The 25,932-nt window shown below is 30.9% G+C and overlaps 1 protein-coding gene across 1 annotated transcript in view; it reads left to right on the top strand.

Moving 5' to 3' along the window:
- Positions 1–25,932, top strand: part of Hip1 (Huntingtin interacting protein 1) — a 100,899-nt gene that overhangs the window by 5,130 nt on the left and 69,837 nt on the right. The window contains exons 3-11 of the mRNA XM_085812047.1: positions 7,822–7,964; positions 11,336–11,392; positions 14,912–14,992; positions 17,582–17,658; positions 17,773–17,834; positions 17,959–18,099; positions 18,971–19,028; positions 19,137–19,212; positions 23,645–23,782. Coding sequence (XP_085668173.1) covers positions 7,822–7,964; positions 11,336–11,392; positions 14,912–14,992; positions 17,582–17,658; positions 17,773–17,834; positions 17,959–18,099; positions 18,971–19,028; positions 19,137–19,212; positions 23,645–23,782 — 833 coding nt within the window. The remainder of the gene's footprint in view (positions 1–7,821; positions 7,965–11,335; positions 11,393–14,911; positions 14,993–17,581; positions 17,659–17,772; positions 17,835–17,958; positions 18,100–18,970; positions 19,029–19,136; positions 19,213–23,644; positions 23,783–25,932) is intronic.

The following is a 25,932-nucleotide window of genomic DNA, read 5'->3' as shown; positions in this document are numbered from 1 at the left end:
TGTTGAACCATGAAAGCATAGTAAATTCTTAAATTAATTAATGTCTTTTTACAAATTTATTGTCTTTATTTATTGGCTTTTTATAAAATTTTAAGCGATATTAAAATGTTTATGCCTTCAAAAAAAGAATTCTTAGAACTAACATTTTTTAAAATATTTTTTATGTGTATACTGTATGTTGTCGCCAATAAAGTCTGCTTGGCGAGATTTGCGCCGGCCGAACGGAAAAGTACCCAAACTTTCTGCGCATGCGTCGTGTTGACTCATGTGCGCAAGACCTTTACGGCTGTGAATAGGCGTGTGCGCAAAATACGTTTACGAATGCGCGTTTAATGTATAACGGACGGTATAAGCTAAGCTAAAATTATCTAATTCGGTTAATGTTGCAGATTGCGCTGTTCCTTAATCTTTTAATTGGATCCGGCTTATTATTCTTTGCAGACTGTTAGAGCAGTTTTATAAAAGTAAGCTTGAACTTTCGATTATGTCAAAAAGAATTTCCGACTCTGGAGCTATCAAAGGATCTACAAAGCGAAAGCATGTTCTGATGTCCATCATACAAAAAGTGAAATTCCTGCAAAAAATGGATAAAGGCATGTCCTTTGTTTATCTAAACTTTAACGTTTGTTTATCTTTAACGCCGCGGCGCGCAATGAATTAGAAGTTGATCTGTCACCACTATCCTTATCTCCAGGGCAGATGTTTTTATTTTATTTGGCTTATAATTCCTTACTAAACGTATTATTTCATTGGCGTTGATTTTCGTAGATCTTACCATGTAGAACCATCGCAAAGTAACTGGAAACCACCTAAAATAATTGTTAAAGAAGAAGCTAAATCATGGCAGTCATTGACCACATTTTTTACGGTAGGTTGTTCATACCAGCAATCTTCAGGCTTTATTTATTAACTGTCATTTGCAAGGATTTGCATACATGATGCTCCTTTAAAGCTAAAATTCAGATTGCGTGAGAGTCGCAGCTTAAATTGCACCGGTGCTTCTTAGTTTGCGGGGAGTCATAATTCCAGCCGGAGAGTACCGGAGCTTTAAATAAGAATACTCCTGCACTTCTTTAATGTAATGGAACATCTATCAAGAAAATTTTATTTTTAATAATAAAATTATATTTAAAATCCATTCTATTTTCTGAATGCATGCTTCTCTTTCCTTGAGAAACAAACCCTGGGATGGAGGTGGAGACTTTGAAGGAAAGAAAAGCCGCCACGGCGCGCAATGAATTGGAAGTTGATCTGTCAGCACTATCCTTATCTTGAGGGCAGATGTTTTCATTTTATTTGGCTTATAATTCCTTTCTAAATGTAGTATTTCATCTCAATGTATTCCGTCTTTGATATGATTTAAATCAAATTCCTCGTCATAATAATTTGCTTCCGATAGTGAAGAAAGAGACACAGAGGTTATTGAAAACGAAAAATTTCGATTAACAAATTAGTCGGTATTCTCGACACAGCAATTATAGGACTTGAACAGCAGAACTTTGTAACTGAACAAGAAATTATGTCTGTTTATAGAATTAAAGAGAAAGTACAGTCAAAAGTCATTAATTTGGACACCCAGAATCCGGAATGATCTATAATCCGGACCTCAAAGCTAAAAACTTTAGCATGCACATAGGCGTTTATGCGTGCACATAAGACCTTTACGGCTGTGAATATACATGTGTGCATGCGCATAATACGTTTACGCATGCGCGTTTAATGTATAACGGACGGTATAAGCTAAAACTATCTAATTATTTATTTCAGTTAATGTTGCAGATTGTGTTGTTCCTTAATCTTCGAATTGGATCCGGTTTATTATTTTTTGCAGACTGTTAGAGCAATTTTATAAAAGTAAACTTGAACTTCCGATTATGTCAAATAGAATTTCCGATATATATTGACTAATATGTAAAGGATCTACAAAGCGAAAGTATGTTTCGAAGTCCATTAAACAGAAAGTGGAATTGCTGCAGAAAATGGATAAAGGCACACATGTATATCCTTTGATTATCTAATCATTCCGAAATATGTTTATCAATTTCACACTGCTCTGTGGGGGGGGAGGGAAACAACACGGCACGCAATGAATTGGAAGTTGATCTGTCAGCACTATCCTTATCTTCAGGACAGATGTTTTTATTTTAATTGGCTTATAATTCTTTACTTAATGTAGTATTTCATCTCGATGTACTCCGTCTTTGATATGATTTAAATCAAATTCCTCGTCATTATAATTCGCTTCCGATAGCGAGGAAAGCGACAGAGGTTATTGAAAACGATAAAATTTCGATTGACAAATTAATCGGTATTCTCGACACAGCAATTATAGGACTTGAACAGCAGAACTTTGTAACTGAACAAGAAATTATGTCTGTTTATAGAATTAAAGAGAATGTATATCACATAAAAAACGAAAGAACTCGCATTGAAAGAAATGTTTAATAAAGTAAACAAATAAATATTAAGCTTTTTTTTGTAAATTTTGATACCCTTTAGATCATAATTGTTCTTTATTTCATAAATTACGGTTTCATATTTTTAATTTTATAATTTCTGCATGCCATCTTACCAGGTTTGAACTGATGATCTATAATCCGGAAAAATCGATAATCCGGAATTGCCGATGTCCCTAGAGTCCGGATTAACGACTTTTGACTGTATATACATATGTGTGTGTGATCAAAATACATACACGTGCCTACATATGCTTGTGCGTACACACATACGTAACTTTCCAGTTCCTCTCCCAATGACAAAAGAGTACCACATATTCTTCTCAACTGCTGTCAGCATATCCAGCAAAGGAAGATATTTCAGGAAACTTTAAAATATCTGTTTGTATTTTGGCTACAAATGTTTTTGAACTTTTTCAGACTAAAGAGATTGTTTCTGCTTTTTGGAATTTCATTTTCAGTGTGGATTGAGTCTTCTTTATTTTATCACTTTTTTATTTTTTAATTTTAATTTATTATTTTTTTATAATTTTTCCCATTTGCAGTGCTATTGTACATTTGTTTACTTAATTTGTTAGTACTATAACTTATTTGTGTAATCCTTCTGGTATTTTTTGTCTAACACGAGGGTCAATAATAACAGTAAAAAAGAGTACAAGTTAAAACTGTAAGAAATCATAGTTTACATTGGTATAACTCAGTTTTATATTAAATTAGAATTTATTGTGAGATATACGTTTTTCAAATCTGCTAGTTCAATTTCTGAAAAGGATCACTCTCTATTTTGAATATTTTTCAAAGATCTTTGTTTTTCTATGATTATAATAATTTTTTTTAAAAAATTTTGTTTCAATTATCACATTTGAGAATGGATGTAAGTTTTCCTTTGACTGTGTAAAAGTGCATCGGAGCTTTAATATGCAGTCATTTTTTGACTGTGCCTATTTGACTTTTTTTTTCGTAGTTGATGTAAAGAGTTTTTTACAATAGACTTACGTATATCTTAATGCAGTAAAAGCCTAACTATCTGGCATAAAACTAACCAGAAAGCCCAAGTAACTAGAATATTTTATAATTTTAGAAACTTTTCTTTAATATAAGATTTTGCAAATAAGAGATTTTAACTCCATTATAAAACAGGAATAGGACTACAATTCAAATCAAGCAAAAATTATTGCAAAACAGTGCGATTTAGCACCAGTAATGAATAAATGTGATGTCATACTTTGTGTTTATGCAAACCTGATTCATTCTCAATAATTTGCTTTAATTTTTTTATAAAAAGATATACATTCATTGCTGTTTATGTTTTTCAATTGCATTTTGAAAAAAATGTTAAAAATTTTTTACTTGTCTTCAGTGAAATAGCATTTAGTAGAGCAGTTTATGAGGTTCTGGCATCAAGAAAAGTATGAAGGATAAATACTGGCTGTGAAATGTAAAAAATTATGACAAGCAATTTAAGTTTTTTATATACGTTAGGTCAGTAACTTGTATATGTTGATTAACTAAATAAAGAGTGATCTGTTCCTTCAAACATCTGCTGGAATGACAGATGTAAGTTTGGTGAGATCTTCATCAATTATTATGGTTGAATATGATAGAGTTTTGTAATCAAATATGATAATTTTACTTCAGGCTTATGCCTGCAATGCTCTTTTTTTTTCTTTCGAAACTTGCATAATTTAAGTGTAAGTGTTTAGTATTTCCATTGATGAATATGTTTAATATTTCAATTCAATAAATAATTGGTATTTTTCTGTTACCAGGAGTAGATTCAGAAGTGTGCACGTACTATGTATGTTTGTGGATACACACATATATATGTACGCATGTATATAACATATATGTATGTATATATACATATATGGTAATAATAGCAAGGTAAAGACGGAGCAGGGTCGATGCGTAATACCTAGGTGTTATGGATCCTAGATCCATATTGAAGAGGAAGAATTCTGATTGCGTAGTATGCTAATAATGTTGACTTTGTAATATCTAAAAAAAACTTGGCAGTCAAAGCAGTTTTAATTCCATTTTTATTTGCAATTGAAATTTGTGGCCACAGTTCACACCACAAATTTCAATTTGTGGTACAACTCTAATATATGCCCTAATTTCACCAAATCTGGCGATATGTGTTCTGCGCTGGTTTTTGGCACGATTGCGTGTTCTATGGCAACCCTGTTGACGTTGAAAAATCTTTCGCTGGAGCTCGTTGATTCGCCTCTGTGTCTGAGAAGATGGGAGGGAAAGATAAAATGGTAGTTGTTGAATTGAAGTTCAGCAAAAGGAAATATCATTGTGGCTATCCTGTTGAGGGGTAGTGGGTATTTGGAAGTGTGGAAAGAGGGTCTGGGAGATTATTTTTAATGGCAGTGCATGATAGAAGTAGAGATTTGTGATTTTATTTATTTGTGAACCATAGTATAAATTTTCTGGATAGTGTGTCTAGCTGTCATGTAAATACGATCGTGATTACGTGGCGGCATGTTAAAGGCAGTATGAAATTTATATTTCTGCTATTCGAAAACGCATTAATTCATGCTAAGTGCATTTTATTTTATCCTTCTTCTTATTTTGTAGAATGTTATGTTCATTGGTTCTTTAGTATGAATTTCTGTCGTTATTGTTGTTTTTTTAAACTGTGTGAAATTTATTTTGTTGTTTAGTGTCTAGACTGTGCAATTCATAGATGTTTTTTAAAGTTGAAACAGAATGCTGTGTAGATGGTATTATTTGAAATTTATTGTTGTTATGTTATTTTATTAAAGCGAGGAGTGCGTAGATCGTAGATTCCTTCCTTGCCTAAATTGTGCAATTCGTAGAATTTTAAGTTTAAACAGGATGCTGTGTACATGGTATTCTTTGAAATTTATTGTTGTTATGTTAATTTATTAAAGCGAGGTGTGCGTAGTTTGTAGATTCGTTCGTTGCCTGCATTGTGCCATTCGTAGATGTTTTTTTGAAGTTAAAACATGTTGCCGTGTACATGGATTCTTGTCAAATATTTTTGGTTAGAAACTTTATGTTTTTGCTACCTAGATTTTTTTGTTTTTCTTTCGGATTTTTAGCTAAATTGTATGTTGAAAACGTTGTTTTTGCATGTGTGAAAACCACGTTTTTGGAGACATTTTAGGCTAAAAGTTCGAAATGTAGACAAAAAATTTAGATAGTAATATAGCAGCGTGAAGTTTCTCGCCAAAAATATTTGGCGCGAAATTTGGCGACTTGAGGGCGCATATCAGAGTAGTTCCCAATTTGTCATGCCTATTCAAGAATATTTACATTTTTGATATTGTTGCCATAGGAATAGAGCAGAATGAAGCAATGTCTAAGTAACACAGAGGCAAAAGCTAAAGTGCATAGTTATCCAATTATGAAAGCACACAAAGAGAAAGGTTTTCGTATGAGTTAAAAGTTTCAGTTCCCAATTATTACATCATCAGCGCTGTGCAGGCCATGCAAAATGGAGTGATCTAGAAAGGAGGGAGAATTAAAGGGTTCCCGTTAGTTTAAATTATAATTTTGATTTACATGTTTTTCATCTTACATATATACATTTCTGAATCTGGTCCCTGTAAAAAAGAAAAGTACCAAATAATTTATATGAGTATACTTTATTTATCCTTATATTCTTTAGAAAGGAATGAACTAATAAAATATGAATTATTACATTCTAAAGCTTATGTGGTACATATTACACTAAAAGCTTATATGATACACGCTTTCATAAGATAAGAAAGTACCAATATTTTTTAATGGATTTTGCTGATATTAGTGATATTTCAAAAGAGAATTTCTTAAATTGCAGTGTTGTTTGCCTTCACCTACAGATATATTGACGATATAATAACCTTTAACAATTTTAATCTCGATGAAAACAGCAATATTTACCCTGAATGCCTGAAACTAAACAAGAGCAACTTAGATGAATTAGAAATAGATTATCTTGATCTATGCATTGTTAACATATAAGAATAAATAAATAAATAAATAAATAAATAAATAAATAAAAAAAAAGAGATTTTAAATTGCTACTATAAAACTTATTAACTAGTTTTCTCACATTTCCAAAAAAGTTTTAAGTAATACTATTAATAATCAAATAAAATATATTGAGAATATACTGAAGTAGAGCAGCAACAATAAGAAATGTTAATACTTGTAAGACATCCTAAAGAAAATCAAGTTTCATGGACTTTCACTAATTTATAGTAATAAAAAGCTGCAGTACTCTATGACCTATGAGGTTTTATCTAATGATTTGAAGGCCATTCTTAAACCTTTATTTTGGGAGGATTGTATAGGTCTATAAGAAAGAATTTTGTAGTGTAATAAATGTAAATAGTATTATTTTTGAAAAAATTGTATGATATTTCTATTCTTTGACTAAAAAATAAACAATGTTTTGTTTCTTATCTGCTTATTAGTGTGAAGATTTTTTTTCCTTTATAACATTTGTTACTTAATTTTCATTTTCATTAACCAGATTAATTTTGCAAAGTTACTTTTGTTTTTGCTAATTCGCTAAATCGATGGTTATGTTTTATATATGTATAGTTGGATTAATGGGACTAAAACTGAAATTTTGGATTTATTAAAAGAACATTTTTGTTTTTATTCCTTTGTTATTATGTTTTTAAGTTTTACCAGTTAAGTTTCTTCATGTATGTTCTCAATGTAGGGAAAATGCAAAATGACTTCAGTATTAAAGTAAATACATTCTTTAGTCAAAATATACAGTACATTTTTGTTAAAAAGTGTATTTACATATTTATGTGAGAAAAGATTAAATTTACATTAAATTTATGGTGCTAAATTTTCTAAGAAATGTAATTTTGTTTGTTTACATTAAAAATTGATTTTTGATTGTAGGCATTTACAGATTATCAAAATTCTGCTGCATTATTTAAATGCATAGTATATAGCAATGGTTTATTTGAGATTTTAAGCAGACCAAAATAAGTGCATAATATTATTTGAATAGATAAAAATAACAGATACTTATTATTCATAAAAAATTAAATTTAAATTATTGCCAAGACCTTTAATAAACTTTTGCAATTTTTAATTTGAGAATTGTTTGCCTATTATACACACTGTTTAAATTTTTGACCAATGGCTGCTAAACATATTGAGTAAAACATAAATATGATTCTATTTATTGGTTACAGGAGCTTGTCATGCAAAGTATATGACTGCAGAATTTAATTATTTGCTTTATTTACTCAGAGACTTTCTGAATCAAATGGTTATATAGTTACTTTGGATTTATTGAGTATTGAGAGTTAGATGTGCATATTTTCATACTTCGTTATATTTTTTATGCTGTGATTTAAAAATTTTTCCTGAGCTTATTTAGCTGCTATTATTGGAACTTTCAATGAAAAAGGTGCTGGAACATTTTGGAGTGTTGTTTTAAAGTTATCATTGCGAGGAAATCCGATAGTTTGTTGGAAGTTTTGTCATGTCTTGCACAAAGTTTTAAGAGAAGGACATCCAAATGTAAGTACATTCTGTTCTGAATGAAACATTTATTCATCTTTTAATCTGATATATTTTATAGTTTTCGAAGAACATTGAGTTTTTGAACAATGATGAATTGAACTGAAGTTATATTAACCATTGATATTGATAATTTTCAGTTTTGAAACCACATTTATCATTTTTAAATTTTGAGGCATTTTTTCGTCTTACATTTGTTTTATGATTTCTTCCTTACTACATATGCAGCTTTATATCAGTAAACAATTAATTATAAATTTTATTAATGAATTTTGTGTAATCAATGGTACCTCGGTTATACCAAGCAATTGCTGGTGCCTATTCAGCTCGATACTAACACATTGGGAACACTTGATCTAGAGCATTCTTATGTAGAAAGAATGATAAGTCAAATAAAAATAAATTAATAAAAAATAGAATTGACAGTGGTTGTTTGCTTTAAGACAGTTTTTCTATTAGATTATAGCTTCTGGAAAAATTTAAAATATATCTGCCAGGCATCGAGGTTATGTTATCATTTAACATAAAAACTATTATTATGTAACAAACATTGTAATGTAACATATAAATATTTCTTTAGTACATTTTTGTACATTATTGGTTATATTTGTTTCAGAGTTGACAATTCAATATTTGTATATATTATAGTAGTTTATTTTAAATTTTGTGAACCTCGTGTGATTAACCTTAGATTAAATGTTTCAGTAACCTTAGATTAAGGTATCTGCAAAACAAAAAGCAAAAGCATTAAATGTCATCAGGGATCAAAGTGTGGCAACCATTGATAATTTGAATACTGCTGCTTTATATAAGCGTATTTGCATAGCATTTATAATAAAGAAAATAAAAAGCTAGGAGTTAGCTATGTTGTGTCAAGTATGTTTTTTTAAGTTAAACTTTACATGCTTTATCAAGATTTAAAAGCTTTACAGTATGTTTCATTTTTTAAGATTGGATATGTGATAGTTAAGGAATTTTCCTTGAAATATGACTTTTGTCACAGAATACCTTGCCTAGATGTTGTAAGGTATCGTTTAGTTTTTAACCAGTTGTAGTGAACTTTTCTGTCCTCCTCATTTCTATTTTTCTGCCAGAATGCAAATTTCTAGCTCCTTCAATAATCAAATGAGGTAGAAAGAAGAGAGTATTTAAAGGAAGGTTTTAGAGAGTAGAAATAGGGCATGTTTTACCTACTGAAGGCCGTATTGTTAATTTTGAATCACCTGAGAGTATTCTCCAGGGCTGCATTATTCTCGCCATTAGGTTTGTCACACCGACCCTTAGGTCAGAGCCAACTTTAATAGTGTAACTGCTAAGCTAGTTTAGTTTTACTTAGTTAAGTCAGTTTTATTTAAGATATAACTGTTGGCTATATTTGTAAATACAAGGGTTGCCTTCCATTAATTTTTATTTTAGCTAAATAAAGGATTCCTTACACCCTTTTCCATTTCTCTATGATACTTACAAGATGTAGTGATAATTCATGTAAAGTCTTCCCATGTTTCGTACATTTTATCTTTCCAAAGAGTACAAAACATTGTAACATATGCACATCTATATGGACTATCAGGTAGTGCATATTAAATTGGAATAATCTCTTATATACTCAAAATGTATCAAAATTTTGAATGTCTTTTTAGATTGAGTGACCCTAATGTATGTAAACTTCTGGAATGTATTACCTTTAGTAAATATTTTACATGCATATGTTATTAAAAAAAAAAAAAATCTGAGGCAGTTGGTATGAAATGTTTTTGCAGTCTTTCTAAATCTTTAAGAGCAGTTTTTGTAATTCATATGAGATGAAATGTACATATTTCTTCTTATTTTGTGTTAATATTTATAATTTTTGAGAATTCCTAATCTGTCTGTGTGTTTTGCTCTGATTTTCAGCTTTGCTACTTAAACGTCTATATGTATTATCATTTTTGAGAAATCTAAATGTACTAAAATTTAGGAAGACAACAACCTTGTATTTGGCATAGATTTAACTGTATCAATTTCGAGGACAAGCAGGTACAGCTTTCTCTTCATCAGAAGAAAAGAAATCAGCAACAAAGCCATGGTTCTGTTTATAACCTATGGGAGTAAAGCAAACAAGAAGGTAGTGCCATCTGTTGACAGAAATAGTAACTCAAATTAGGAAATTAAGTTAATAGAATTTTAAAAGCATTATGAAAGACTTTATTAAAGTCATTAACTAAACAAGATAAATCTTTGTGAATGTACTTTGTGAACTTTGTAGAGTCATTAGAGTTTTTGATGTAAAAGATGTGAAGAATGGGCAGTGCCCTCACCAGAATTCGAATGAATCCTGGACCTTTGAATATGCATTGATTATGTTTCTAGTTATACCATGAAGGCATGTGAAAAGGATGGAGAAAATACCTTGTATATGTCCCCTTTTAAAAAGCGACTGGGGATGAGGGAACCCAATTGCCAAATTCTGGTGGTGACGAATTATCATCCACCACCTTTTAGTTTGGGGCCAACTGTAAAGTCATTAAGATTTTTAATGCTGAAGACGTAAAAATTATGCAATGCCCTTGCTGGTTCTCGAACCCTGTACCTCTCGGATATGCATCGAGTATGCTTTCAGCTACACAATGAAAGTAGGAAGAAAATACCTCATACTTCAAGAAAATCCAATTCAACAACGCAAGAAGTTTTTTGGATAATTTTTGCAGATCTAAAGTCAGAATTATGATTAAATTTCTGTGATTGGCTATCGAATACTTGTTAATTTTACTTTTTCTGAAACTAAACTTGTGTTTCTTATTATTACTTTAAAAAGCGAAATTAACAAGTCTTCTATAGCTAATCGTAGTTGAAAATTTAATCATAATTTTGACTTTGGATGTATTTTCTTGAACATTCATATTCTCAAAGATTTAGTTTGTTTAGTTAATGACTTTAATTCAAATCCAGTCTTTCCTAATACTTTTAAAATTCTATTAATTTTTCAATTTTTATTACTGCTGTTGCTGACAGATGGCACTATCTTCTCACTCACTTTACCCTTCCCATAGGGTATAAATACAAGTGTGGCTTTCCCTTCATTGCAGATTTCTGTGCTGCTGATGAAGAGGAACATATACCTTTATGCTTTCAAAATGAATAGAGTTCTTGAATAAATCTGTCAAATGTAAGGGTGTTGATTTACCAATTTTATGTTTTACTTTGGCTTCTTTCTCTTCTGTTTTGATTATTTTAAAATGCACTTTATTATGCTAGCACTATATTACAGAATAATGTAACATTCTTTATTCTCTTTTGTTTCATATTTTGCATATCTATAATGATTCACTTAATGATGAAAATATATATTACATGGTAATTGGAAATGTATTCTCATTGTCTTTCCATTACAGGCAATTTTAGATTCTCAAAAATATAAATCCAGCTTAAAAGATTTAGGAAAGCAGTGGGTATGTGTAATTTTTGTAATACTTTTTATTTTTTAATATGTTAAAGTTAGTCATAGAAATAAATATCGAGTTTGTAAATTTGTTTTTAAATTAATAGTTTTTTTTTTAAATCTGTTCTTATTTGCCATTTTACTGGGGGCATGTTTTGAGTATGTAGGTATACATGAAAAGTAGATTACTGATTAACTGGTTTCTGTGAACACTGAAACAAGACCTTAGACCAAATAATTGAATAGTCAGTTAATCCAAATTAATCAAAAAAAAAAGGGGGGGATAATATGTCTAGGTTATAAATCAGATCAGAAAGGTATTTTTATGTGTATGATTTTGTATTTATGAATAATCAATGTAATGATAATGTGTTATATGTAAATATTTCTTAATTATTTTACATAAGGGAACAGCAGTTTTTGAACCTCCTTTAATTTCTCATTTTTAAACAAAATTATCCCACCTCTTTTATAAAAATAAGTAGTAGATGAATTGTTATACTGTTCAGCTTGCAGTGGAGAATTCTTTTTCTTTTCAGTAGTGAATGCCTTCCATTTCTGCTTATTCATCATATCAGCTTGATGGTGGTAAAAAATCTGATGTGTACACCACATGACTTCCTTGTACGGAATATTAAATTATATGCATTTTTTCTTGAATTTCATTTAAATTGATTGGATTGAATTAAATCTACTTCGTCGACAGCGCATAAACCACAGTAGAATAAGTGCACTCTTTAAAATTTACTATATTTGTGTACAATAACGACACTCTGAATGCACAAAATTTATATCATTTGAAGAATTATCGTTGCCACATGTTCTATTCAAATACTATAATAAAGCTAAAACGATGTATGAAAGAAATTAAGCAAACAAAACAGAAAAGAAACAGTTTTTCATAGACGATTTAGTATTTCTCATTCAATTAATTCAGCTCTCACTTCATGACAAGGCAAAAATACATAAAAACTCAAAATATCTATATTAAAAATTATGAAGTAAATTTTAAACACTTACTTCCTCGAAAAAATTCCAGAAAGGATTAAGCATGATTTAATTCGCGATAATAAATGAAGGCGTTATCTTTGTTGTTGCAAAGCTTAGTCTCTCTAGATTGGCAACAAATCTACAATTCTGCTGTTTCTAATGTAAACAAATATGTCCGCCATGTTATTTAAAACTTAACCGCAGTTAAACAGCTTTTAAATTGTTGATAATTGTACAAATATTGCTTCCAGAATTACGAAAGGCATAAAAACCTTAACCGGAAGATAAAAACAACGTAATTCAATCATTTTTAAAGCAAAAAATGTACAATTTACAGACATATAAGAGTAAAGATACTGAGATCACTGAGCCGGGTAACAGAGTGGATATATATATAAATATATTTAAATATATTTAAATATATTTAAATATATTTATATAAATATATTTATATACGTTTGGTGCAGCCGATTGCAACCAAAATACGCGGTGCACATCTATATGTTATAGCAGTCCTATATACAAAATTTCTACGTTCTGAGGCTACTTGTTTTTGAGTTATGCGAGATATGTACGTACGTACATACGTTCATACAGACGCCACAAAAAATTCTCTTCAGAATTAATTTTAAAGCAGTTTTATAATTTTTTTGGAGGAAAGGTGTCTTTTATTCTGTCCTTACGCACAGATATCGCGCAAAAACATCGTTAAATTGCATTCGATAGTGGTCAAAATAGATATTTTCGTTGAAATATGTTGCCTGAAACTTTTCGCATTTACAATACTTCCTTTTTACTTCGTACAAGGAAGTAAAAAGCTAGATATTTTGTAGAAAAGGGAGCATTAAGTGATTTCAGTGTCAAAAGCATGGGATAATATTCTCCAGAAACCTAAACACAGCTTTCAAAATTATGATTAGTTGTGCTGTTATTTTGGTAGAGTTTTTTATGTTAATTAACTAGTTATTATTTACACCTTTGGTGTTGCTTCTTCCTTGCGGTTTCTTGCTTGAATACAAATAAACTTGCATATATTTAAAATGAAGCTTTTAGATTGAATTCAGAGCACATTCTGCCTCTCAAGGCCACTTTACTAGGTTGCGAGCTGAGATAAGATTTGTAGTTTTGGGCCTTGCATTATAATTGTTGATATCGAAACCACCACCATTGTTGGTTTGATTGTGAGCCAATTTCGCATTTAAATTTATCTGTGCATCCTTTGGCTACTAGCTTATTTAATTTCAATTTTACATTTGATTGACTGTTACTCTAAGTTACATCACCACAAGTGGTTGGCTGATTTGTGGTTCTTAGTTTTTTTAAAAAAAAGAGTCTTTTATGCGCCCTCCACATGTTTCAATTATTATTTCATGCTTAGCATTTACTTAACAAGTGTCAGAAGTTTGTACGTTATTTGGATGATTGCAAAACATAGCAAACTTTATAATTTTATTTTATTTTGTGGACAGAATAGTACAAGGTGTTCAAGAAAGAAATGATAAAAAAAGAACGACATGTATATCTGAAATCATTGTGTTTACTGTATCGGAGTTCTGAAAAGAACTAAAAGCATTTCTGTTTGCTTTAAAGAATGGTGCTGAGTGGTGTTGCTTGGATTGTTAGAGGAGAGGAAGGATGAGGAGCTGTTCATGGCATTTAATTAGAGACTGGCAGAGCATGAGGATGTTTTCCAATCAAGAGAAAGTACAATGTAAGTTGTGGCTGGCAGAAATGAAATTAGTCATGTTTGTTCAGTATAATTTTGGGGTGGGAATGTTGCATAGCTTCCCCCATTTGCAACAGTATACTGCACTGTGAACCGCAGTTAAGGCTGATAAGAAATGTTCGATCATAACCAGAAAGCCCCCAAAATTGAATATTGCACAAGTTAATATTTAATATGTGTAGGCCAATGTTTCAAGTATTTGAAAATCCATTCATGTAAAAGTAAGGCAGCTGCCTTCCTTTTACATGAATGAATTGATGAAACTGATGATGATAATTGATTACATGATGGATACATGATCTTTACATGATGGATAGTTGATGAGAACATTTTCACAAAAAGAAAGAAAGGAAAGAAAAGGTAATATTCTTCTACTCCACTCACACAGTGAATTTTTCAAATTGTTTTGTCATGAAATTAGAGAATGTTTCCAATTTTTCCTTTTCTGTGGAGAAACAAGTAAACTAAAATGCACTTCTTTGGCCCCTAAAATTGTGTGGTTTCTTTTTAATGGAACAGCACATTGATACTAATGCACATTCACTTATTCAGATTTCTGTGTCTTCCTTTTTTGCATAAAGTTCATAGGTCTGTCTTTTTATCAAAATTGCTTTAACATTTTTCATTAAAATTATTGCTGATTTTCATGAAATATGTGAGTTATGGAATTAAAATTTACAATATTTGACAGTTTGAAAGTATTTATTTTGGAAAGAGTTTGTGGAATGGGAAAAATATGAATTTGATATTTTTTTAGATTTCTTTCTTTTTTTTTTTTTTCTTATTTCAATTTCTCTATTTTTTTCTCTCCAGGGTCTTCTGAAAGATGGATATGGGCGTTTAATCCAATGCTACTGTACTCTTTTAATTGCTAAATTAGAATTTCATCATAGAGTAAGTATTATATATATATATATATATATATATATATCACTGAGAAATTTTTTAAACTTCTGACCATTTCTGAAACTTAGATACTGCTTATTTAAAAATACAGTACAAAGCCAGAGATCCGGACGTCCAATATCCGTAATGATCTAAATTCCAGAACTCAAAGGCCACTACCAACTTAAAAAAAAAAAAAAAAAAAAAAAAAAAAAAAAAAAAAAAAAAAAAATTGTGTTTGTGTGTGTGCTGTATGCATGCATATTTGATACCCCCCGCGCTTGTATGGAGAGTCCCGATTCTTAATTTAACTTCGGCACTAAATAGAATACCGTGTTATTGAAGAAACAAACATTTTAGCATAAATTTGTATGATCAATAATTTGGCTCCGTAGCTGCAGGTAGCATACATCTCAAAAAGAAATATTCTACAGATACATCGTTGATTTTACACCTACTATTATTTTATACTCCTGATGCCATGTGCAAGTAATAGGCATAAGTATAATAAATAACTTACCTAATAAATTCAGGCTTAATTATCTCAGTGCGCTATAGAAGCAAGATAAAATTTAGCAGAACAACTGGTCTTTAGTTGCCAATCTCATAATATATGTGTAATGAAAAATGGCTAAATTTTATGAAGATAGCCTTGAAACTGGTGGCTCTCCTGAAGGCTATCGGATATCGCAAACCAAAGGTGAAATTTTCCAATTAGCTGGTTTTGTAAAGAAATCTGGAGAAGCGGTAATAAATGAAGAGGATATAAAAGAAGTTTTTCACTGTGATGACAGTGCTCCTCAATCCTCAATCAATTACCAGTTGGTGAAATCTGTAGTATGATTGTACATCCATAAAATACTGCTACAGACAGAGTAATGAGAAAAAATTTTGATTGATAAGTTAGTCGGAATTCTAGACACGACAATTACAGGACTTCAACAGTGGTACTTTGTAACTGAATAAGAAATTATGTCTGTTTATAGAATTGAAAGAGAAAGTATTAACACAAAAAAACGAAGCAACTTAAACAACTTGAAAGAAATGTTTAATAGCGTAAAAAAATAAATATTAAGCTTCTTTTTATATAAATTTTGATACCCTTTAGATCATGAATTCTTCATTATTTTATAAATCACGATTTCATGTTTTTAATATTATCTTCATGCCATCTTACTAGATTTAAACTGATGATCTAATATCCAGAAAAATTCCAAATCCCGAATTGCGTAAGTCCGAGTCTGGATCTGTGACTTTGTACTGCAGAAATATATGAAACCTCAAGCTATTTTATAGCAAGGTTGTTCCTTATGTAAAGCATATGTATAAAGATATCATAATGTCAGTTTTTCTTAAATCAAACTGCTGGCCTGTCACATTGAGATCATTGCCGACCAGACATTGTAGTGGTTAGGGGAGCGGCTGCAGTACCAAAGTTCCAAGGTTCGAATCCCGGAAAAGGCATGGTTGTAATTGTCCGTCCTTTCATATGAGGCAACAGTGGCTGCCTATTAGGTGCAAGAGTGAAGAAGTTATAAACTCTATAAAAGAGTTTTTTCTAGCAGTTATGTAATCCATATGAAGATTGAATGGAAGAGATACCCTACTTAGAATAACAGATTCTTTAAGGTATTGGGTCTCAGTTATTGTATTGGGTCTCAGTTATTAAGATGCAGGCAGATTACATACTAGAAGGCTATGTAGAAAAATTGCATAAAAATCAAACAGATCTAAGAGAAAAAATTCAGACTGCATCATTTTTTAAATGACCTTCATATCTGCCTTTCATGCTGCATCTGTGGCCATTTCTAAAAATAACATTACTTTGGTTGTAATTTGCAGAAAGTTAATTAATTACACATATAATGTACATTTTAAAAAGTTGAATTATTTATTGTTGAAGAAGTGTATCAAAATGCTGTTTTACTTCAAAAGTAAAACTGTTGTTTGTTGCAAGAGAATTGCACTAAATGGCCTAATGCAAGTTGTTAGCCACACTAGTGGGCCAGAGAGCTGCATTTTGGTGATGCCTGATACATGTAATGACATCGTAGCTTTGGAATGTTATACACAATAATGGAAACATGTCTCATTATGCTTCTAATATCATAAATAGGACTGTCCCTGGCCTTTAAAATAGCTTGAATCAGCCTTTGACACCCAAGCGGGAAAGTGATTAGTGACACTGACTGCTGTACTGAAGGGCCTGGATTGGAATTCCAGAGCTGGTGTGTCCTTTCATAGGAGGCAGTGGTGGCCCATATGTTAGGTGCTTCCATATTAAAGTGACCACCATTTCCAGTCTTAGTAGTGACCAATGCCTATAGTGGCTAGTGCCCGTCATTGGAAATAATAATAATAAAAAAATAAAATAAAAATGCCTTTAAATGAGCATATTGGTTTTATAATAATGGTTCTATTATAAATATTTTGTTTATGGGCTCTGGTTTTATTAGAAACTGAGTTCTGCAAATGCCTATTAATCCCGGTAATCTTCCTTTGTAAGATAACACATAAAGTCCTCTTTGTCTATCTTTGTCAGTGAGTTTCTTTTTTTGTGTGTATATGCATATCATTTAATGTAGAATCTTTTAATAGAATCCACGTTTTCCTGGCAATTTATCGGTAACTGATGAAGAATTAGATGACATAGGGGAAAGAGATGTTAATGTATTGTAAGTAAAAATGTTCATGTTCTGCGCTGTTGTAGTAAATCAGCTTTACTTGTCATAATATATTTTTTATATTTCTTATTTGAAGATATAGTGATAATTAATTTTTCATTTCAGCTTTCAACTGAGTTGTGAATTTTTTGACTACATGGATGAAATTTTGATGCTTCAATCATCAGGTAGGTTTAAAAAAAATATAATTTTGTTTTGAGGCTTTTAATTTTTAATTTAATTTAATTAATTAATAATTTTAAGTTCATTTAGATTTTAGATCTAATTTCAAGAGAAATTTTTCTTTTTAAGTTTTTGGTTCATTGGATATGTCAAGATCAAATTCCATGACAAATTGTGGCCAGTGTCGACTTGCACCTTTAATTCCTTGTATTCAAGATTCAAGTCAGTTGTATGATTATACAGTTAAAGTGCTTTTTAAACTTCATTCAGGTAAGTTATGTCTATGCTGATGTGAATTTTAAAAAATAAATTCTATTTGTGGGCTGTTTACTATTTTTATTACATTTTAAAATACATGTCACAAAATATATGCTGTAAAACAGGCTTAAGTTTTGGGTCTTTCTCTTTCAAAATTTTAAAATATTCATTGAGAATATTTATAGAAATTTTTGAATATGATAGATATGCATTTTATGTATTTGCACATTGCTGTTTCTGAAGAGGATTTTAAATAGTTACAATTTTTAAATAAGTAATTATACAAGGTCTCCACAAAGTGTTGGAAAGTCAGGAAAGTGAAAACATTGAGAGAAAGTTGGGGAAAATGTGAACCTTGAAGAAGGGGAAAAAATTAGAAGAAATAATTTTTCCCCAAAATTTGGGGTGGGGAAAAGGTTCAGTTAAATTTTTTGTAATAATAAAAAGTTCATGTTTGAAATAGTTACCAATAAGCAAAAATTCATTTTTTAAAAAGAAAGTAAATGAAGAGTTACAGTAATCTATATTTTTCATGCTGCAAAAAAGAAAATGTATTTTAACTACCTCCTTGTTTCTCAATTGTATGCCAAATTGTTTCTGTGAGGTTTTTTTCATGGTTTCTAGGAAAGGAACTTGCCAATCCCTTATCATTGACATTTGCATTTAAAGCATAAATTCTGTCACATGTTTATGCTCTTAAAAAAATACTGATTCTTTAGAGAGAAATTTAAATGTTAACATTAAACTTAATAATGCAGTATATTCAAGAAAATATTATTCATTTAAATATTATTAGAGCTAAAAATGAGTTTTTAAAAATTGTGTGTAATGAACAAAATTTTGCTGTATCAATGTATTTATGTAATTTAATGCAATGTTTTAGCTTTGCCACCTGACACATTAACTGGACACAGAGAGCGTTTCCTGAAACAGTTCAAATCGTATGCTTTTTATTTTTCTTTTAAAGTTTATTATTTACATTTTAAATAGTTTATATCTTTCTTCTCACTTTTCTTTTTCGTATAATTATGTAAAATTTTATATTACAGTTTACAACAGTTTTATGTGAGTGCGAGTAATCTTCAATATTTTAAGCATCTGATTCATGTACCATTACTTCCTGAGGTATGATTTATGTCAACATATTTTATGTAATACTTCTTGCAATTTTATTTGTTATAAACAATCACAGCAAGCTCAAAACTGCAAGTCAGCCTTTTGGGGGGGGGTTGGGGGGGGTTGCCGAGATGCAAATCTGTAAATGTATTTAGCTACAGTATGCTTTAAAAAGTGTGAATTTTGATTATATAATTTAAATAGTTTGATAAATCAAGTAATTTCACTCGTATAATAGGTAAAAAGTACATTTAAAAAGCACATTTTATGCATTTCCATGCTTCATATTAGAAATGTTTAGCCTTTTATGTTATATATTTTGAAATAACACCATTTCTTAAATTTTCTGTCATCTTATTGTTTATGCATTTGTAATTTCAGATTCATGATATTTAACATTTGATTTCACTGAATATAATGGTTAAATGTGAAAATGCAGTTTGGGATCTGAAATTATCAAACACTGTATTTACTTGTGCAGTTTTCTCCCTTTTTTTCTATTAATTTTATTATATGGAAATCAGGAGGGGAAAGTTGTATGAATAATTTAATTTTCGAAAGATGCAGTTATGGTACGAAAACAACAAATGAAAAGTATCCATGGATTAATTACTGGTAACTATTACAATGTTATTTGTTTGAAAGAAACTTACATTATAATAAGAATATGCAGTAATATTACAATATCTAATAAGAGAGCTTCATTTTTATTTCCCTGAATCGTGAATCTTGCATCATTCTTACTGTTGTCTGCTGCTACTCTCTAAGCTCTAAGTCAACTAGTGTTTAATTGCTACTATTGCTATACCTTTTCTAGTCATCGACATTGTCTTTGTCACTATTCAGTTTGTTTTCTCACATGCAATGATATTCAGAACTAATATAAGCATTAGATCTCTCTCTCTTTTTTTTGGTGTGTGTGTGCTGGGGGGGGGAGAAAGCTCTTCACTATTTTTGTTCCATCATTCAAAACCCATTAATCCAAAATCTATGAGCAAATCATTTAGTAAGACGAAAACAGTCACTGTGTAGTTGAATTCATTTTTAAGTGTAGAGGAACTCATTTTCTGAACACCTTGAGGAAGTGGAAAATACGAGGGCTATCCAGAAAGTAGATTACGTTTTGGAATAAAAAAATAAACAAAGTATAGGAAACAAATTTTATTATATACAGATGAAAGCCACACTCAAATACTACTTTTCTACATAGTCACCATACAAATTAAGGCATTTATCGTAGCGATGTACGAGCTTGGAAATTCCTTCGTCGAAAAATTCGGCCGCCTGCACCTTCAACCACTTCGTTACCTCTTCTTGCAGCTGTGCGTCGTCATCAAAACGCTGCATAGCCAGCCACTTCTTCATTGCTGGGAATAGGTGGAAGTCGCTCGGTGCCAGGTCGGGACTGTGCGGCGGATGAGGAAACAACTCCCACTTAAAAGATTCAAGAACTTTACGAGTGACATTTGCCGTGTGGGGCCGGGCGTTGTCGTGAATCAACAAGATCTTAGAGCTCAACATTCCTCTGCGCTTGTTTTGAATTGCTCTTCTGAGTTTTTGGAGAGTTTGGCAATACCTTTGAGAGTTTATTGTAGTGCCTCTTTCCAGGAAGTCCACCAAAATTACACCTTTTCTGTCCCAAAAAACAGTCGCCATCATCTTCCTTGCCGACATTGTTTGCATGCATTTCTTGGGTTTTTGGGGAGAACTTGTGTGCCCCCACTGCATTGATTGCAATTTCGTTTCACAGTTCACATGTTTCACCCATGTTTCGTCACCAGTAACGATGCGATCGAGTAAAGAGTCACCATCCTTATGGTAAGCGTCCAAAAAGTTCAACGCTGCAGCCATTCGCTGATTTTTGTGGTCCTCTGTCAAGATTTTTGGAATCCATCTTGCACAAAACTTGTGGTAACCAAGCTTTTCGCTGATGATTTCGTGCAACAAACTTCGCGAAATTTGTGGAAAACTCAAAGAAAGTTCCGTTATTGTGAAATTTCGATTTTCACGGACTTTAGCATCGACTTTTTCGAGAAGTTCGGCGGTCACTATGCTGGGTCTCCCACTTTGATCTTCGTCGTGAACATTGGTTCGGCCATTTTGAAATCTTATGACCCACTGACGCACTCCACCTTCAGTGATAATGTTGTCCCCATACACTTCACGAAGCTGCCGATAGATTTCTATCGGTTTACAGTTTTTTGCAGTCAGAAACCTTATTACTGAGCGCACCTCGCAGGATTTTCAATTAACGCAGACATTTCAAACCGTCACAGTATCTGAACGGAGCACAGCACGAACCTCTCACTAGCACGGCTAGATGCAGACTGAGCTGCGCAACGCTCTGACCCCAAGATGGCCGCGCTAGCCCCGCCCCTAGCGGACACAGACGGAAACGTAATCTACTTCCTGGATGGCCCTCGTAATATGAATATTAAAAGAAAATTTCAAAACCTTTTGCCCTGAGGGAGGGATGCACGAGTAAATACCTTACATCGGATACATTAAAAGCTAAAAATACTTTTAAAGTAATTTAGTATGCTGTAAGAAAAGAAAATAAGGGGAGATGGATATATTTTAAATATATTACTGTTGTTTGTTAGCAGGTATTATGTAACAGCATTTGAAGCTGATGTGTAAAAATTTTTCAAAATTTCATATGTTAATATGCATTATTAAAAATGATATTTGAAACATTTATTATGGTCAGTGAAACATAATTACATCAAATTTTGAGTAGTAGAATTATTCATTAATTTGAAGACGTCTTTATTAGTTAGACATTTTGGAGATAATTAAAAAAATCCAATTTTCCAGTATTAGGAGTAGCATGCTTTTCAATAAGAACACTTTTCAAACCAGAAAATACACTTTGCTAGGCATTGGCCATTTTTCACTCTGCAGGAAAATTAAAATATTTTAAAATGATTTTCTGACATTAATTGCTTAAGCTCACATATTAAAGTTCTTTTTGTGTTTTTATTTCAGTAAGTAGGAGTAATTTTAATTGCTAATTTATGCAAATAAAAGTTTTGTCTTCTTGTAACTATTAAATTTTCTAATACTTAACCATAGCATAAAAAGTCTTTTATTCTCAGAAAAGGGAAAATGCCTTAGGAGCATTCTTAGTAACATTTTATAAATGTCAAATATCATATTGATAATGAAGATTACAAAGGTGAAATAATTGGGAATATGTATACACAAATATGATAAATAAAGTAAAATGAATTCAGGCATTTTTGCAAAGTTATTTTGATTTAAAAAAATTCATTAAATTATTCTGTAAATAACTGATGTGCATTTTAGATGGTAACAATAATCATCGTTAATTATATACATATTTTTTTAATAACTCATTTGAATCTCCTTATAATTCATTTAATTAAATTTATAGGCTTATAAAATATTAGGTCCGGTGGCGCGGTGGCTAGTGCATCACGCAGCAGCACCACAGGTCCGGGGTTTGATTCCCGAGCTGGGCAAGGTTAACTTAGCCTTTCATCCCTTGATTTCCATCACTTGGGCAGATAAAATGAGCACCAAGTATGCTTAGGGACTAAACGCTGGGGGTCCTGTGACCAAGCTGACCACTTGTTCAGGGCATATGCTTACACACCCTGCAGCCCACGGTCAAGAAAGCAGATTTTGGGCACTGCAGGCCTTGGCCATTAGGGCTGTTACGCCACTGAGTTTAGTTTTAGTTTTTTTTTATAAAATATTAGTTTACATTTTTTTGCGTTTAAGAAAAATTAAATCAAATTTTGCAGTTTTCCTTAGTTGAAATTTAATTTAATCTCCTTAATTTAAAAGCATGTATCAGATCAATAACACTGAATATCGATTAATAACTGATGGGGGAAAGTTATTCATTATCCAGGTATATATCAGGTATTAATTTGAAATGATTATTTGATTAAGTTGCTTATTGCATTTTTGCTTGTTGCAGTTTTTTGCAATTTTATTTGTTAAATATTAATAGCATGGTCAACAAACAGTTTGTTTTCAGAAGATGAATTTTCATATCATATTTCTTATGTATAACCATATGGAAATTTTTAATTTTAAAAAATGACCTTTGAATGGTAATATGTGGTATTTTAAAGCAGAAATTTCAAGAACTGTATTACAAAAGTTTCAGTTAAGTGGAAATATTTTACATAAATATAGTACGAGATCTGGAAGTAAATTTTGTTGAAAATTAAAATATTTTTGATTTAATTAAATTTAATATGAAAGTAAATTTTTAGTTTGCTCTAGTTGCATGAAACTTTTCAGTTACTTAATGTATTAAGGTATAAATACAAATTAAATTGATAGCACTAATTTTTCAGTGGGTAGTTTTGATAAAAAATAAGATTATTATTTATAATACCTGTTGTTTTTATATTTAATTTTTGATTAAATTTTAAAACTGTATTTGCAAAATTTTTCTTTGCAGAATCCTCCAAATTTTCTGGTAGCTTCTGATTTAAGTGCACATGTGAGTCCTGTAGTAATTTTACCTCCACATACAGATACTCCAGAAAATGAAACTGTAGATATGAATCTGGTTGATACAACTGTGCCAAAATCATGTGTAAGTTAAAAAAAAAAAAAAAAAAAAAAAAAAAAAAAAAAAAACTGAACTGTTGTGTTAAGTATCTTAAATCTAAATTTGGGTACTCTCTTGTTATCCGCCAGTCGGCAATTATTGGCAGCCAATTTTTCACCAACCTAACACGTGAAAAATGTTAGCCATTTTAAAGAGAATTGTAGTGCACTGAAAAGTAATAAAACAGCAAGAAATGAATGAAATTAAAAATCCAACAGACATCTGTAATCTCTAATTTGCAAGGAACAATAAAAATTACGTAAACATCCATAATAAAATTTCATAAAACTAACAAATTAATTAAATTAAAAATGCAACAAAAGTCTGTAATAGAACACTTTCTATTTTCTCAGTCTGCTCTGCATGTGCATAGTGATCTGCTTAAGAAAAGAATCGGAGAACTACTGAATTCTTGACATTGCAGAGCAAACTAACACTTCTGTTCATGTACACAATGGACTTGTTTTAACTTATTTAACTTAAAAAACTTGTTTTAACTTAAAAAAATATTGCACAAATTAACTCCATGGAATGCACCTTCTATTAGGTGATTTTCATTAGGCAATATGCCATATTTCTGAAAAAAATCCAGTACTTTCTTTTTCAGTAGCAGGCACACACTAGCATTAGGAATCATTACAAGAAGGGGAGGACTCCACTCATTAATCAAATTACTACCAAAACTACCAAAAATAGTGGCATTACACGCTGTCATAATACATGTGCAACCATTAGTGGGTTACCAGATTAATACATTCTTATAAAATTCTGGGTTGTCAACCTTGGCGACACAAGGCTTTTCCCAATATTCTTATGAAGGTTAGGTGGATAATACGACATTACCTAAATTTGTTTCAATTTGTGTAAAATTTAGACTGTTTATTTGTTTTGATCCATCATAAAAAGGAATAAATAATTTAATACTTTTTTTTCCTGCTGCAGTCAATATAATATTATTGTTTTTTCTTTGTATTAGTTTCTTTTTGTGCACTGTAGCTATATCCTATGAGGCTTGATAAACTTATATAAATGGTTAAATTTTTCTTGGAATAAAAAATATAGGTTCTTTAATCTTTATTTCAGAAGTTTTTACGGATGAGTAACAGAATTTCGTATTAAACTATTCCACTTTTCCTGAAAAATTTATGGAAATTTTTAAAACTTTTCTTCGAAGAATGCTCTGATATTTCTCAGCTGAAATTAAAAACTGATAAGGATTTTGCTGATTAATAAAATTTGTTTTCCTTAATTAAGGGAATTTGCTGTTGTTATTATGTACTTATGTGTTAATGCTTTCTCTGAATTTATTTATGATTTTTTGATTGAGCAACTTAATAAGAAATCTGAAATCATTAAATTGTTCATCATACTGCCTTTAACATATGATAATCATGGGAAGAACAGGAACATATTTCATATTTTTTTATTAAAGTATTGAGTGTTTCTATGGGATTAGGAGGGCAAAAGAATTAAAAAATGTGCTTTGAAAGTGAGTTGCTGTGTAATTATAACAATGACATCAATATCACGCAGTGAAGATCTTTTGCTTAACTAAAAATGTCAAACAGTGTATTTTTCTGTGTATAGATTAATGGCAGATGGGAAAAGTGTAAAAGTTTGTGCATGTCTGTTTATATTTTTTCCTAATACCACCTCAAAGTTTCCAGAACCTTCAAAAAATCATCTTGTTTGGTGTTTCTTTGTCAATTATCTCCAGATTATGAAGTCTAATATTTCCAGATCATCAAATCTGATATTTCTGGTACTGTTAGAACTATTTACATATGGAAAATGGATGATGAGCTCTAGAAGTTTGGCGCCTAGATTCTTATAGAAGAACATGCATATAAACTCCTTGTGATCCCTTGGCTGAGATACTCATATATTTCTTACTGCTGACTTGTTTTCTCCAGTTATCCTACATGGCTTTTTCGTACATCTTTATGTTTAGTTGATGATGCTTGAAGATAAAATTTTTTGGGTTGAGCAGCATATGAGCAAAATTTAAATGGCAGCCTTCGAAATGTTGAAGGAAATTTATAGTGATAACACTTTTTCATTCAGAAATCTTTAAATGGCATTGAATTTTTCCTCTTGTTCCAGAGATGTTAGACACTACAAAAAATGAGCATCAA

The sequence above is a fragment of the Stegodyphus dumicola genome, chromosome 2 (genome assembly GCF_044657685.1).
Source record: "Stegodyphus dumicola isolate Sdum_Otavi_A_Nest chromosome 2, ASM4465768v1".
Taxonomy (NCBI): Eukaryota; Metazoa; Arthropoda; class Arachnida; order Araneae; family Eresidae; genus Stegodyphus; species Stegodyphus dumicola.
The sequence above is the reverse complement of the archived record's forward strand: the minus strand, read 5'-3'. Positions and strand labels throughout refer to the sequence as shown.